This window comes from Barbus barbus (genome assembly GCF_936440315.1).
Source record: "Barbus barbus genome assembly, chromosome: 10".
NCBI lineage: Eukaryota > Metazoa > Chordata > Actinopteri > Cypriniformes > Cyprinidae > Barbus > Barbus barbus.
The window spans coordinates 32,393,939-32,410,179 of NC_136738.1; the positions used below are offsets into that span (position 1 = coordinate 32,393,939).

A 16,241-nucleotide genomic window follows, 5' to 3' on the forward strand; every position below is an offset into this window, starting at 1 on the left:
CGATTCAACTCATAATATCAGGAACACCCCTTTACTTATAATGCATCATAAAGTATGCATAATGTACATGGCAATGCATTATATCTTTTCACAACTAATTGTTACCAAACTTGAGATGCATTATAATATTTAAAGGTTTGTTTGTCTTGTGTTTTAATGCAGTTTACCTTCTTAAGGTGTAACAATGAATAGATGAGTATTATTATGTATTATAACTGAGGTTATAATTAATAATGAGATCATGCAGTGCTTCGTTAAGGCATTAAAAATACTTTTATAATGCATTATATATGAAGGCATTAAGTAAAGTGTCAAAACTACCCACATATGCAATGCATTTTTTGTGATTTGCACACGATTTTGTCTCACTATTAAAGTATGAATCCAGAACAGTGTTGCAGAATCATCAGAGTTTGTTTGTTTTGATTTAATTCTTGAGCTCATTGAAATTCAGCAGGAGCTCATCGAGAGCGGGACGTTTGTGAAACACATGATTTCTGTGATGTTCAGAGCTGGCGCAGGACTTTTTCTGTTCTCAAATCCCTGTTTGCTACAGTTTAGATCAATTCCCAGGAAATGAATGATAATGTGCAGGAATGCATGGGGTTTTATCGTTAACTAAAACTAAAACTGTTAAAGAAAATTCTTAATTGAAATAAAGCTGGAATATAAATATTAGATTAAAAACTAAAATAAAACTGAAATAATAAATTAAACCTAAATAGTAATATTAAAAAAACTAAGATAAACGACAAAACAACAACATTGCTAAAAAATGGAATTAAAATTAAAATGAAATCTGAAAGTATCAAAATAAAAGCTAATTCAAAATACCAATAAAAACTATAATAAATACTGACTCAAATGCACATCATATAAAAGCATCTGACAAATGCATAAATGTAAATGCATAAATATAGAAAAAATCGTCCTTGTTTGCTGTTTTCATGTGATGCAAATCATATGACAATTTAGTGTTACTGCTCCACAAACTCATTTAAATATCTTGATCTTCACGTTGCATGAGCACAGCATTTACGTTTACAATCATGCATTTGACAGATTCTTTTATCCAAAGCGACATACATTGCATACTTTTGATATGTTCATGCATTCCCTGGGAATCGAACCCATGACCCTGTGGTTGCGAGCGAGTGCTGAGCTCCAGGAATACTGTCCTGCAGTAAAGCAGGTGTGTTTTGGAGGACTCTGGAGCTGCGTGGAGCTTTGCGTGGTTTCTGGATCTTCAGCTCCTGCTCTGGGAGCGAGTGTGAGTTCCAGCGCTGCTTCAGGAATGCTGTGGGATTTTACTGGAACAGACGACACACACGTGCTGGAGCTGTGAAACCGCAGCGCAATCCAACACAGCTGCTGCTCCTCATCAGCCTTCAACAACGCAGCGTCGTCAGATCCGACCATCACTGATCGTTTAACGCCAACGCATCTCAGTCCTCGAACGTCTTCATCCACAACGCTCCTGTTGCATTTCTCCATCCTGAGAATCACTGATGCTTTTCATTTTATTGCTGTCAAGTGATTGAAATGTTAAATTAATTATATGATGTGACAATTAATTGATCGTAAAGTAATCGCACATCAGTTTGGTTTGAGACATTACACCCCAAAAGGTCATTTCAAGTCATTATTGTGGTAAATAAGAAAAACATTGAATAGACATTACAAAAAGGAGCTTTAGAAATAAATATTTTGATTCAGCAAATCAGTCTTAATGAGTGAGTCACTGAATCATTCATTTAACCAGTTCATTCAAATGGCCGATTCATTCAGAAACAAAACAATTGACTGTCTTTATGAACGAGTCACTGAATCATTGACTCACTTGATTCATTCGAACAGCTGATTCATTCCGAAACAAAGCAAGTGACTGTCTTTATGAACGAGTCACTGAATCATTGACTCACTTGATTCATTCAAACAGCTGATTCATTCCGAAACAAAGCAAGTGACTGTCTTTATGAACGAGTCACTGAATCATTGACTCACTTGATTCATTCAAACAGCTGATTCATTCCGAAACAAAGCAAGTGACTGTCTTTATGAAGGAGTCACTGAATCATTGACTCACTTGATTCATTCAAACAGCTGATTCATTCCGAAACAAAGCAAGTGACTGTCTTTATGAAGGAGTCACTGAATCATTGACTCACTTGATTCATTCAAACAGCTGATTCATTCCGAAACAAAGCAAGTGACTGTCTTTATGAACGAATCTCTGAATCATTGGCTCACTAGATTTGTTCAACAGCTGATTCATTCAGAAACAAAGCAAGTGACTGTCTTATGAACGAGTCTCTGAATCACTGACTCACTAGATTCATTCAAACAGCCGATTCATTTAGTAATGAATCACCACTGTGTTTTTATCGTACAACAGTTCTGCTGTTGCTTTATTTGTTTTCAACTCTTTTTGTTTGTGAAATTAAGCAAAAACAGACAAAAAAACCTAGACACCACTGTTTCTAAAATGCATATGATATAAATATAAGACAGATGTTCTCTGATGGAGGGGCATCCGTGAGCAGTGAAGTCGCTCTTGATTCTGGAGACGTGTGGAAGACATTGGACGTCTTTGAGTCCTTCACGTCGCTCCTCAATCAGCGGCGCTCCATCACAGCTGTAACGAATCGAGGAAAGACACGGAGTAGAACATTTTCTCCCTTCTTCCCCCCCGAAGCTTTGTACTTAATAAATCTTTAATTTATTGCATATGGAAGAATTTCAGATGTCTTTGAGGGTTAAGTGGAAGTCACTGCAGATGGAGGTTTGCTGCAGCTGCAGTGAGAGCATCACATAAACATCATTTAATATTGCTATTTATCATGAGTTATGTAACAGTTATTTTTAACTATTGCACATTCATTGAAACAATGTGAAATTTATTTTTTTGTCTAATCCAGCAAATGAAAAACTTTACAAATTAAAGATTGGATTATTGACTCATTTTTTTATTATTTTGTAATTTTTATTTCATGGAATATGTTATTTATTAGATCCGTGTTGTTTTAGTATCCTTTAATATAGTTTTTATTAATATTTTGAATTAGTTTTTATTTTATTTTAGTTTTATTTAATATGAATTATATTAGATGTTATGTTTTATTTTTTTATTATTTTATTATATTTTTAATTCCCATTTTAATCTTCATTAATTTTTGGTAATTTAGTTTTTTTTTTTATTGTTTTTGCATTTTATTATTTATTATTATTTTGCATTTTATTTTATGTTCCATGTTAGTTTTAGCTAAAGTTTTAATAATTGTGTTGTTTTAAATTTTTTTCCATTTTAATTTTAGTTAAATTTATAGTAATTTTGTTGTGTTTTCACTTTTTAAGTTTATTATTAGAAGTTTTAATTAGCAAAACTTTCCATTTTTAATTTTAGTTAAAGTTTTATTATTTTTGATTTGTGGTTTTATATTTAATTTTTATTAATAGAGTTTTTTTTAACATGTCCGTATAGTTTTTATCAATTTTATTTCAGTTTTAGTTTTAGTTGCTGTGTTTTATTATATCAAATCAAACTAAACTAAAAAGAGAAATTGGAGAAGTTGACTTGGCAACTAGCTGAAATAAATTATATTTTTGTAATATTATCATTTTTATTTCAGTTGTTTCTTTTATTTCAAATAATGAAAATGTTTTTTATGATTTTAGTTTTATATATAATAACCCTATATTAGCTTTTCCTACGAAACACAAATACAAACTAAAAACTAAAATACAAAAAGAGTTGTTATTATTATTGAATTTAGAGCACATTTCTAAAGAACAAGAAACGCATTTAAAGCGTATTTATATGTGCAGATTTCAGCGCTAGAGTCTGGTGTTTTGAGATGATGTTACGTGTAATTAAAGCGCCTCTGTCCGTCTCAGGATCTCCTCTGAAGCCACGGAAGGAGCTGCTGTTTGTGGAGCAGGCGTCAGGACAGCTGGAGGTTCGCTGGTCGTCCCGCTTTAACGTCTCTGTGGAGCCGGTGCTTTACGTCCTGCAGCGCCGCTGGAACTCAGGCATCCATCCCAGCGAAGACGACGCTACGCCGTGGCAGGACATTGCACAGGTCAGGCCGCTTACATGCTACTGCTTGCTCTCTGAAGTCATGACACTCGTTCTGAGAAAAACGCAATGAGACATGCGACTAATAATTCATTTAATTTAAGATTGTATTATTTGGCAATGTAGTAATCTATCTGGCACTTAAAAGACAATTAACATTCAGAAATATTATCGATTTGATAGCAATAGACCAGATTCAATGAAAACGTGCACATTTTTAGGTCAGTGTTTGTTTTTTGTATCATTATTATGCTATTAGTTTTTTAAAAACTTTGAATTTGAAAGGTCAAAAAAAAAAGAATAAAATCAAGTGTAATTTTTTTTTATTCAGTAGCTGTTTTTCCCTCAAAAGTTAAACGCATTACAATAATAAAGAACGAAAACTTCAGTTTTATGCCGATTTTACGATTTTACTTTTTTAATTCTTAACTATTTTAGTCTTGGCAAAATGACTTAAGATACCTAATTTTAGTTCATATTTTTTTACATAAATTTTTATGCATCGAATTGTATATTTTAAATAATTATGTGATGTCTATTTGATGAAATAAAAATATTGAGAAAATTAAATTCTTGGCAATGCATATTACTAATCAAAAATTAAGTTTTGATATATTTATGGTAAGAAATTTTACTAAATATCTTCATGGAACATGATCTTAATATCCTAATGATTTTTGTCATAAAAGAAAAATGTATAATTTTGATCCATACAGTGTATTGTTGGCTATTGCTACAAACATACCTGTGTTACTCATGACTGCTTCTGTGCTGCAGGGACATACATACTGAGTAAGAAAATCATTGAAGCAAGTTAAAATAAACAGATGCACAGATGTCTCTCCAGTCCTTCATGTTTTAAAATAGGCCAGATTCCAAGCTCATATTCAGAGCCGCCTGTACGTGACCCTGTGACCCCGTGACCTCTGACCCCTGTGCCCCTCAGGTTTCTGTAGAGCGAGTGCTGCTGAGCGATGTGCGGCCGAGCAGGTGGTATCAGTTCCGCGTGGCGGCGGTGAACGTTCACGGCACGCGCGGCTTCACGGCCCCCAGCAAACACTTCCGCTCGTCCAGAGGTGAGTCCCACAGATTTATGCTCCGCACAGGTGCAGCTCTTCACCTGCTGCTCCAGAGCTTCACCACACACCACACACAGGCCTGATTTACTCCCTCTGTCATCTGCTGTTTAATAGGGATGCACAATATTGGATTTTAGCCGATATCCAATATGCCGATATTTTTCTACTTATTTTGGCCGATACCGATATATTTCCTTTTGTTTGGAAACATTTCCTTTACGGAAATTATAAACACATTATTTTTAATAGATCATAGGAGACATCTTGAAGCGCTACTTGCTGACCTTTTGAAGTAATCCTAGAAGGTGCTCTTGGGTTTGAAGCAACTATAAAAAAAATAAAAAGAATTCAAGGCACTTCTTCTGGTCCAAAAAGCCTTTATTCACATTCTGGCTATCTCAATAAATGCATCAGTGTGCAGCGTTTTAGGCATTTTGAATGTTTATTTGAGATGGCCAGAATGTGAATAAAGGCTTTTTAAATTTTTTGGACCAGAATAGGTGCATTTTAATTAGTCTTTTTTGTAACATTATTTTTAAATTTTGATTAGTTTTTAACAAATTAAGTTATTTTTTAGAATTATATAAACAATAATGAAGTTATTTTATAATGACAGTACATTAAAAGTTTTGAAAATAATTATAAATCAACCGTATATCAATAGCAAAAAAAAAAAAAATTCAGAAAGATGCAGTGGTAACCTTATTATTTTAAGATTTATCATCTGTAGATGGTCAAAGGCAAAAGAGTTGTGGAAATTCTGAAAATCTTTTAGAGCTCATAATTCGTTTAAAAAAAACAAACATATTACACATCAATGAGTAAATCTGTATATTTAAAATGGTTTAATTTACAAGTTAGAAACATACTAGCAGCATCAAGGCTTTCTCAAGCCAACTTTAAAGTTTGTTCATAAACTCGACTCATCTGGTGTTTCTTTTTTCATTTGTTTGCTTGGACAAGAAAATGCACTCCTCCCACGATTCCAGGAAAAATACCATTTACAATCAAATCAGCTTTATTAGATGAGTGCAAATACCCCATAAAAGACTTTATTAAAGAAATATTTCATAGAGATTATTTACTCTCCCTCATATTATTTCAAACCTGCATTGTTATTTTTGTCTCTGGAGCACTTTTCTATACAACAACAGGGTTTGGAAGGAGTGAGTAAATAATGACACATTATTATAGTTTTCCTTAATATTTTGAAATAAAATTTAAATTTAATCTAAATATATAATCTAAGTAACAAAACCTTTTTTTTAATGGTTTTAGTGAAGGATAATAACCCTGATAATAACTGAATGTTGATTTCTGGATGAGGTATTTCTGCTCTGTGTTTCGGACAGATTTACTCTCGCTGTAGATGAGAGAGTAATGATTATGGCGGTGAGACTGTAAGTCCTGATGATGTGTGAGATGTATGAGACACGTAAAGCTGTAAAAGCATGTAAGACGTGTTTGGATGCCGGGAGCACTGAAGAAGGATCTGAACCTTTAGATGAGGAGCTCAAACACAAATCAAACCTCAGCTTGGGTTAAAGCAACAGTTCACCCAGAAACAGAAACTCTTTGTCATCAGATACCAAACCTGTGTGCATTTCTTCAAGAGATTTTGTTGCTAGAATATTGGTAACCAAACCAATAACTGGTAGCCATTGACTTCCATAGTAAGAAATGTGTGGAACGATATAAGGGCGAGCTAACGATGACAGAATTTCTGTTTTTGGGTGAACTATCCCTTTAAAGCAGATTTGACATCTAAAATTAGCCAGATTGACTTGTTTAATTTTAATTTTATTTTTATTTTTAAATTAATTTCGTCTTTGAGTCACACAGGTGAATGCACTGCTTCAAAAAAAAAAAAAAATTATAAAAAAAATATTTCTATACATAAACAGTCAAATCATTTCATTATCACAAATACAAAAATATATAGTTTATTTAAAAAAATAATAATAATGCAACGTACTGTTTCATGATGGGTACATTTTCTCAGGTCACTTGTCGTCTTGTTATTGAAACTAAAACTAGAATAGTCTTATGTCAAAGACAGCCTCATTTGGGTCAAAGAAAAGCCGATATCTAAACTGACTCGCATTGCTTTCTTTTTCTATCTCATGTTAGCTTGTTAAATGTGCTGTAGATGTATTTTCTGCAGAGCTCTCCCACACACTGGGAGTTTAGCTGTGTTACAGAAACAGGTGTGTTTTCTCATCACACTCGTTTCACTGATATCTGTTATCATATCTTTTCCAGGAAAGTATGTTTACATCAGCTTTATATGTGCCTCAGCACCAGCTGCTAAATATCAGAAACCAGACATTGAACAATCTAATTTTATATGTATTTTTATTTTTTAGATTCACACATTATTGAATGGATAATGCACATTTTGTTTTCAGAAATTTTATTTTAAATGTCCCCCCCCCCCCCAAGCATTTTATTACCTGAATATTTAACAATAGCAGATAAATTAATACCATGTCTAAATATACCATTGCTGAATATAAATAAGTAAATAAATAAAAATCATCTTTGATTATTTGCCAAAAATGCCTAAAAATGTGTAATTTGGTGATGCTGAGTTCAAAAATATCAATACATATCAAAGTATATAGATATATGTAAATGCATCAGCTTTAATGCATGTATCAAAAAAGCAGTTAAATGTCAATAGCTTTAATGACAAAAAACAGTATTCATAATCTATCATTTAACAATCATCTACATCATGGAAAAAGTGGAAATCGGGATTAGGCATCAAATAAAATGTGCAAAATGTTATGAAATGCACATATTTAGTGAGAACGTGTGACTTGAAATAGAAAATCAGACAATCAGCAGCAATAAATTAATAATAAACAAGCATTGGGTTCATTCACAGTTACATTTATTCATTTAGCTGACGTTTTTATCCAGAGCAATTTACAAATTCAGCATAAATGATGCAGGGCCGTGTAATATGAACTATATTCAGTCATTTAAATGAATCGGTTTGTTGTAAAACTTCTGCCTTATTGTTAAAGTGAAATGAAAAGCTATTTGTATTATAACATTAAAAACATTTAAGATGAAGTCCTGCTCGGCTCTCCTCTCTGTGTTTAATACATCGTATGTTCATTCTTGTAAATGTTTTGCTTGTAAATTGCAGCTTTGTGACATTATGTCCACTAATTGTGGCTTTATTTCTCATATGTCAGTGTGATGTCTTGTCATGGGAGTCTGCTTATTCACAGGATCACAATCCGCTCTTGTTTATTCCAACCAAAATCACTTCAGGACCCTAATTATGACTTATAAACTCATACGAGCGGCTTCCCAGCAGGATCTGAGGGCAGAGCGCTTCTTCTGATGTATAATGTCTATAGTTGATGATTTATTTGCTTGTTTTTATTCAATCAGCGAGCTCTATAGAATTAACGAGTATGTCAGTACAGTTATTCATATCACATTCGGTCAGATCAGCTGATTTGCAGAGACTTATCTTGATTATTTACGTTCTGCACGAGCATCTGGTTTTCAGACGGGGCTCAATAACAGGAACCGACTGCCTCTAGATTGGCCCATTTTCCCATTAAAATCCCATTTGCTTAACTCCACTTCCTCTACACAGATGACATCATTTCCCTTAGATGTGGACAACGCCACCGTCACATTCACATGTGCTCAGCGATCGCAAGAAAACTCTGGCTTTATTTATTTCTACTTTAGTTTATACTGAGCCTGATCCAGCAGGGGACTGCTTCAAATGTACAGAAAAATAATTTATATATAATGTATAATTATTAAATAAAAATAAAATATAAAACAGTGCAAAAATTCCATTATCATAAAGACAAAAATATATAATTTATTTCAAATAAATAATTAATTAAAAACAATACTACATGCCGGTTCAAATGTTCTCAATTCACCTGCAGTGTTGTTGTTGTTAATTAAAACAACTACAAATCATTATTGTGAACTGAAATTAAGCTGAAATAAAATAAAACGTAAAAATAAAGCAAATTAAATAAATTATTTTTTTTATTCTTAATTAAAATAAAAGATAATAAAATAACTAAAGCACTTAGTATCGAAATATTATAGTTTAATTATATTTTATTTTTAGATTTTATATATATTTTATAGTTTTAATAATATTGTTGTTCATTTTTGTTTGCATTTATATAAATGTCTCTGTTTATAGTTTTTGTTTTTCTTATTAATTTTTATTTTAGTTTTAGTTATTTTAGTACATCTTTAAATAAAATAAGTTTGTTTATTTAGTTTTATTTTACTTCAGTTAAAGGTTATTTTATTTCATGCAATGAAAATATTATTTATGCTTCTAGTTGTAGTTAACAATAATAGCTCTGAAAATTACTAAAATAATTGAAAACTATTAATAAAAGTTGTAACTAAAAGCTGAACATATAAAGATGAAAGCTAATACTATATAATATAAATAATACTGCATGTTATTTAATATTATATAATTAAGTGTTCTTTATAAATATTGTAAAAGTGCATTTCTGGGTTTGATCGGTCATTTTTATTGTTGTATTCTGTGTTTGTTCACATAAAAAGGACCTCAGTTGTTTTCATGTTGTTGTAAACCTGCGTGATTTTACATTTCTGGACATTTGAATGAATATCTTGCCACTGTTTTGTATATAATGAATGTGAATAGAAAGATGGGTTCGTCAGACTCCAGAAATCACACATGAAGCTTTGAGTCTTTATTATTAGTGTTTTCTGAGTGTGTTCTGTTGATCTCTGTGTTCAGACCCGTCTCCTCCTCCAGCTCCGTCTGGACTGAGAGTGTCTAACATCACAGCGGGACCCGACGGTCTGCTGACGGTCCGGATCAACTGGACTCTCCCCGCAGAGCCAGACCTCCCCGTCCATCACTACAAGATCTACTGGAGCTGGACGGTCCCGGGGAAATCACTCGTCCCGTCCCGGAGGAAGAGGAGGAAGACCAGCGACGGGGTGAGAGCCGCTTCCATGAAGCACTGAGAGAAACACACAGAGACGGAGATTCATCCTGTAAACTGTTTAAATCACACAGCAGGCCTTTCATTATGTTCTGTGGGGAAATTTGAGTTTATTTACAAGAGCATGCATTTACATGAGCATATATATATATGTGTGTGTGTGTGTGTGTGTGTCAAAATTAGCGCATTAACGCAGGCGATTAATTTTTTCAGTTTAATGCTTTAAAAATATTTAACGCAATTAACGCAGGGGCGGAGCCTAAGGTTGGCCACCCCACTCACAACTGCTGTTCCTGTCACTTTTCTCTTGACAAGAAGTGCATTTATTCAGTCGCAGAACGTCTTTATGGGCAGATCAAACCCAGCAGGTCTCATCTAACACCGATTCAACTCGTCAGCTCATTAGTAGAGACTGAAGTGGGTCAGAAAAGGTAAACAGAGTTCAGAGGAAATACGATGCGTGTCTGATCCGCGTCACGTTCAGCAGCGGCAGCTCTTAGTGTTTGATAACTTCAATCTCAATTTCTGTAAATATCTGCTGAAGGACACAGGTAAATATGACATTTAATATAATGGGTTTATGTGAAAATTTAAGTGAACTTAAATTAGAAGTAATTTTTTTTTAAAGTCTAACAAATTTTAAAATTGATAGCTCTCAGTTATACTGCAATATTGAATGGCTATAGTCAATGGTTAAATATTAGGAAAAATATTTAAATATATAAAAATATTAAATATTAGGGAAAAACATCAGTAGTATTGTTGTCAGTGATACTGGCCTTCAGTCATAAAAAATGATGACATTAAACAAATATTAAAAATATACTGTCTTTATGTTGTTTGTGTGTTAATTTGAAGATTGAATGTGAAATCATTGCAATATAAAAGTATATTTAAAAACTTTAAAGTTAGGTGGGATTAATTGTGATTAATCGTATATAACATATATATATATATATATATATATATATATATATATATATATATATATATAATGTGTGTGTGCATGTCTGTAATGTTACAAAAAATATTAAATATATGTATATGCATTTTGTAATATGTATATTTTATATATATATTTGTGCATTCTATAGTTGCTTAGAAGTATATTTATAAGAGCATTTTCAAGTTTTGCATTTCCATACATATTTAGAAATTATCAATCACTACTACTACACTAATCACCCCAAAAATGGCTTTTTATAATGTTTTTTATATTTCTTATTAATGGTGGTGATTTTAACTGCAAAGACCACAAGTGTTTTTAAGACCTTTTCTAATCATGTCCACAATTTTTTGAGTTCATATAGCATGTGCCACGAAACTCACCAAGTTTTGAACCATTACAATAAGGTTTAAAATGTAAAAAAATGAAAAGCAACATTTTTGTGTGTAATCTGTCAGAAGCCCAGCGGCAGGTTAAAGATCTGATGACATGCTGAAGTGCTGCTGCTACTGAAGCTCCTGTAGATTGAGTGCAAACCCTGCGGCGGCTGTGTTCATAATGCAGACACTCGATCGCTCTGTTGACACGCAGCCGCTGCAGCTCCTCAGGGTTTGGTTAGTGACCCGCTGCTGCTGGAATGCCCAAACTAACCCGCTCTATAACCCGTCTCACCGAGCTCACGCTGCGGGAGGAATGCAGGAGTCTGATCAGCTGAGAAACGCTCATCGTGTCCACATGTGTTCCTGATATACGGCCCGTGTTTGTTTGGAGTTCAGTGGTCATTCTGAGGTCTGAACGCACTTCCAGAATCAGCAGCACATCACACCCCTTTAACAGCAGACTCTGGTATTCTGTCACGTCTCATAAACCAGCAATAAAACCCAAAGAAATCAAACAAGTTCACAAGAAATTCACTTTATCTCTAGCTTATTCACAAAAACTTATTTGTAAATTTACTGCTGTAAATTGTATTTGTTATACGTTTCATTAAAATTAATTTCCCTTGACATATGTCAAATATTTTATATATTAAATGTATATTAGGTGATTACATAGTAAATATTTTTCTAATACATATATATATATATATATATATATATATATATATGCCAAATATGATGTATGTATGTATGTATATAAATGTCTAATATATTGAATATTAAATATGGTAAATATATTACATATTAAATATGTCAGATATATGATTGAATATATAAAATATTTTATGTATTATTATATATTATACATGTTAAATATATATTAAATATATACGTAAGATATATGAAATATTAAATCTTAAATTAATTTACATTAAATATATGTCAAATATGTTAAATGTTTAAATAAATGTAAATGAATAAATTACAAATATATTAAATATGTTAAATATATTACGCATTAACAGTCATTAACTATACTATAATTCGGATATATCTGAAATATATTATAAATTAAATATGTGAAATATATTACGTTCAATATATGTCAGATTTATATTGAAAGTCAAATATATTAAATATTTGTAATATTTTATATATATATATATATATATATATATATATATCAGATTTATATTGGATATTGATCAAATTTACTGTATATTAAATGTCAGATGTATTGTATATTGAATGTGTCATATATGTGTGTGTGTGTGTGTGTGTGTGTGTGTGTGTGTGTATATATATATATATAACAAATAAAATTAATAGCAGTAAATTCACATATATTAAATGTACATGATTTTTGGGAGTAAAATTCTATTTGCACAGATGAGGACAGGACTGAAGACAGATCTGTTGAGTTTAATATAGTGATGTAGTTTTGAGGCAGACCTGTTTGATGAACCGATGAATAGTTTAATCACTGGTTTTCTTCTGCTGTTTCAGGCCAGAAGCTCCGTGGATCTGGAGGGTCTTCAGGTCAACAGCAGCTACAGTGTGGATGTCCAGGCCGTCTCATACTGGGGTCAGATTCGGCTGAAGAGCAGCAAAGCCTCCGTCCAGTTCAACACACAACTCCACAACCAGAGAAGTGCGAACAAACTCACCGACAGCTTACTTCAGTCACTGTTACTGGCCTTTTCTTCCGAATGATTTGAGTGAAAATTGTTTCAAAGCAAGTTTGGAAACATTACTTAAACATTTCTGATTATTATCAATGTAGAAAACAGTTTGAGGTCAATAGGATTAAAAAAGGAAGGAAAAGGAATGAATGCTTTTAAATTGATAAAATTTTAAATAAATGCTGTTCTTTTGAACTTTCTATTCATCTGTGAATCCTGAAAAATAAAATGTATCACAGTTTCCACAAAAATATTGCGCAGCACAACTGTGTTCAACATTAATAATAATCAGAAATGTTTGTTGAGCAGTAAATCAGTATATTATTATGATTTCTGAAGATCATGTGACACTGAAGACTGGAGTAATGATGCTGAAAATACAGCTGCAGATCACAGAAATATATTACAGTTTAACATATATTCACATAGAAAACAGCTGTTTTAAATTACAAAAATATTTCACAATTTTACAGTATTTTTGTCCAAGTAAATGCAGCCTTGGGGAACACAGAAGAGACTTTTTTAAAAACATTTAAAAATAATAATGTTTCCAGACTTTTTCAGCACAGGCAGGAAAGCATCATTTAGAACTGGACTAGATGCTGAAATAGACACTAGAAGTGTGAATCAGCTTTGTGTCTCTGGTTGTTTATGTGTGTGTGTGTGTGTGTGGTGTGCTGTTTAGGGCCCGTATCTAAGCTGAGGAGACTGGAGGCTCCTGATCTGGGTTTGGTGTCGATGAAGCGAGCCGCTGGCGCTCTGGAGGTCGGCACACCGTATTATCAAGACGGACAACTACAGGTCCGCATCTACTGGAAGAAGAGAGGAGGTACAACACACAACTACACACACACCAGTTGACCTATCGGTAAGCCCCGCCCCCCTTAGTTACTGTTGCTTCTTCGGACAAACAAACTCACCGTCTTGCAGTGACAGCGGTCAGCGCGAAAACCTTGTCCTTATACCTTTTCGATACATTTTGGACACAGATGGATCACCATTCAAGTGGGACTTAAATATGCCATGGAGGGATAGTCTATATAAAAGACTGGAAGCGAGGGTTTACAGATGCAAGCGGGAGAAGTCTCAAGTTACGGTCATCACAATCCCGGACCAACACTGTTCATGTATCGCAGAGTACGATTAAGTTAATGTACGTTTAAACCGTTTAATATGGAGAGGCACTGAAACGTAGACCTTCGTTGGTGTTTTGTTTGGGTTTAGGAAATAGATAAAAATAAATTCCATTGCCTATCCTCTCAGGATTGTGTTACCCAGACACATCGTTTTTCCATTTCTGAAGCATAAATACCATCAAACCGATGAAAGCTTCGGATCTTCCAATGTTTCTCTGATACTGAAACCTACAGATACTCGCCTGCCATTGGTTCAGCTGCGTTTAAGGGGAGGGGCTTACCGATAGGTCAATTACACTCAACATCAGTCTAATGAACTTCCTGTGATTCATCAGTTCTGTCAATCAGTTCAAACCTTTTCAGTCAATCAATCAGTTTACAGTTCAACTCTGAATCAATTTGTAATTCTGAATCAGCTGATAACTCTTTTAGAATCATTTTTAGAATAATTATGCCGATTTTTAGAATACATAGATGTATATCATTATAACTTCAATACCCTCATTAATTAACAGCCATTAAAACCCATTCAATTTTAAGCTATTTAATTACAATTATAATTTAGAATTTAATTATTATATACCACAACCTAGAAAACTGAGTATAATTTATTTAAATACTGGATCATTTTAATAAGCATTTAAATATTTATCCATTAATATTTACATAACTTACCAAATAAGGAATAAATTAGAGCATTCTAGGAAATGAAGTGTTTTTTTTTTTGGTCTTTTGACATTAAAATGTCAATTTATTTAATTTTTTTATCAAATTACATTTTTCAACTTGATTATTAATAGCACATAATGTTTCTGGAAATAATGCATTTGATCCATAAAGAAAAAGAAATATATTATTAAAAACTACACCAACATTTGTGATGTGACGCCATTTTAATTTATTCAGCTTTAATTCTATATCCTTATTTTTAAAAAAATTGCAATTAAGTTGAAATGAGACTTTTTAACTGGTTTCTGAATGGTGTTGGAGCTGCTGACTGTGATTCTCTTCCCTCATTTCTGAGCTGTTAATGTGATTCGTGGTCTCGCTCCGGTTCAGAGGTGTTGTGTGTTTCTGCTGACTCAAATCCTGCTCAGCGCTTTTATTCTGCTGGACTCAAAGCAGCAGCCCAAGCTGAACTAATCTCACGTCTGCTTCAGACAAAAACCACACAAGATATTACAGCTAGATATAATAATTAGTTAGTTGGTGTTTTATTTTTTTATTTTTTGGAAACTAGTTGAATAATCAGTGAGAGGCAGGATGACAAAATTTTATAGCACAAACTAGAATAATTTAGAATAATTTAATTGTATTTATTTATTTAATTTACTTTCAAGTTTTTAATTGACTTCATGATCAGCAAGATGCAGGATGACAAAAAATATCTTTGACTTTATCTATTGAACAAACAAAAAAAAATAGAATAATTTAATTGCTTTATTAAATTTATTGTTTAAATTTAATTTAGCCTAATTTAGAAAAATGACTAGCTGATAAAACAGCAAGATGCAGGATGACGAATATCTTGAACATTTCATAGCGCAAACTATCTCAACTAGAAAAAAATCTCTTAATACAAACTAGAAAATGTATTTATTATTTCATTTCAAATTTGTATTAATTTTGTTTAACTAGTTGATAAAACAGTGAGACTCAGGATGAAAAATTATTTTGAACATTTCAGAATTTTTTTATTGTGGTGTAATTTAGAAACAATTATTCATTGATAAAATAGTGATATGCAGGATGACAGAATATCTTGAGATTTTTATAGCGCTAACAAGAAAATTATTTATTATAAAATATTTATGTATTTTTTATTTGACATTTTTTTTCTAATTTAGAAAAATTGCTAGTTGATAACTTTTTAAAGTATAAACTACAAAATTGAGAAGAAATTAATTTATTTTCAAATTTTTAATTTAGTCTAGAAAAATTACTAGATAAAGTGATGA

General features: G+C 32.4%; 1 protein-coding gene across 1 annotated transcript in view; it reads left to right on the top strand.

Annotated features, from left to right (window-relative positions):
* LOC306876038 (anosmin-1-like) overlaps positions 1–16,241 on the top strand; it is a 49,462-nt gene that overhangs the window by 23,773 nt on the left and 9,448 nt on the right. Inside the window, exons 5-9 of the mRNA XM_079426933.1 lie at positions 3,895–4,079; positions 5,022–5,151; positions 9,929–10,134; positions 12,972–13,116; positions 13,833–13,976. Coding sequence (XP_079283059.1) covers positions 3,895–4,079; positions 5,022–5,151; positions 9,929–10,134; positions 12,972–13,116; positions 13,833–13,976 — 810 coding nt within the window. The remainder of the gene's footprint in view (positions 1–3,894; positions 4,080–5,021; positions 5,152–9,928; positions 10,135–12,971; positions 13,117–13,832; positions 13,977–16,241) is intronic.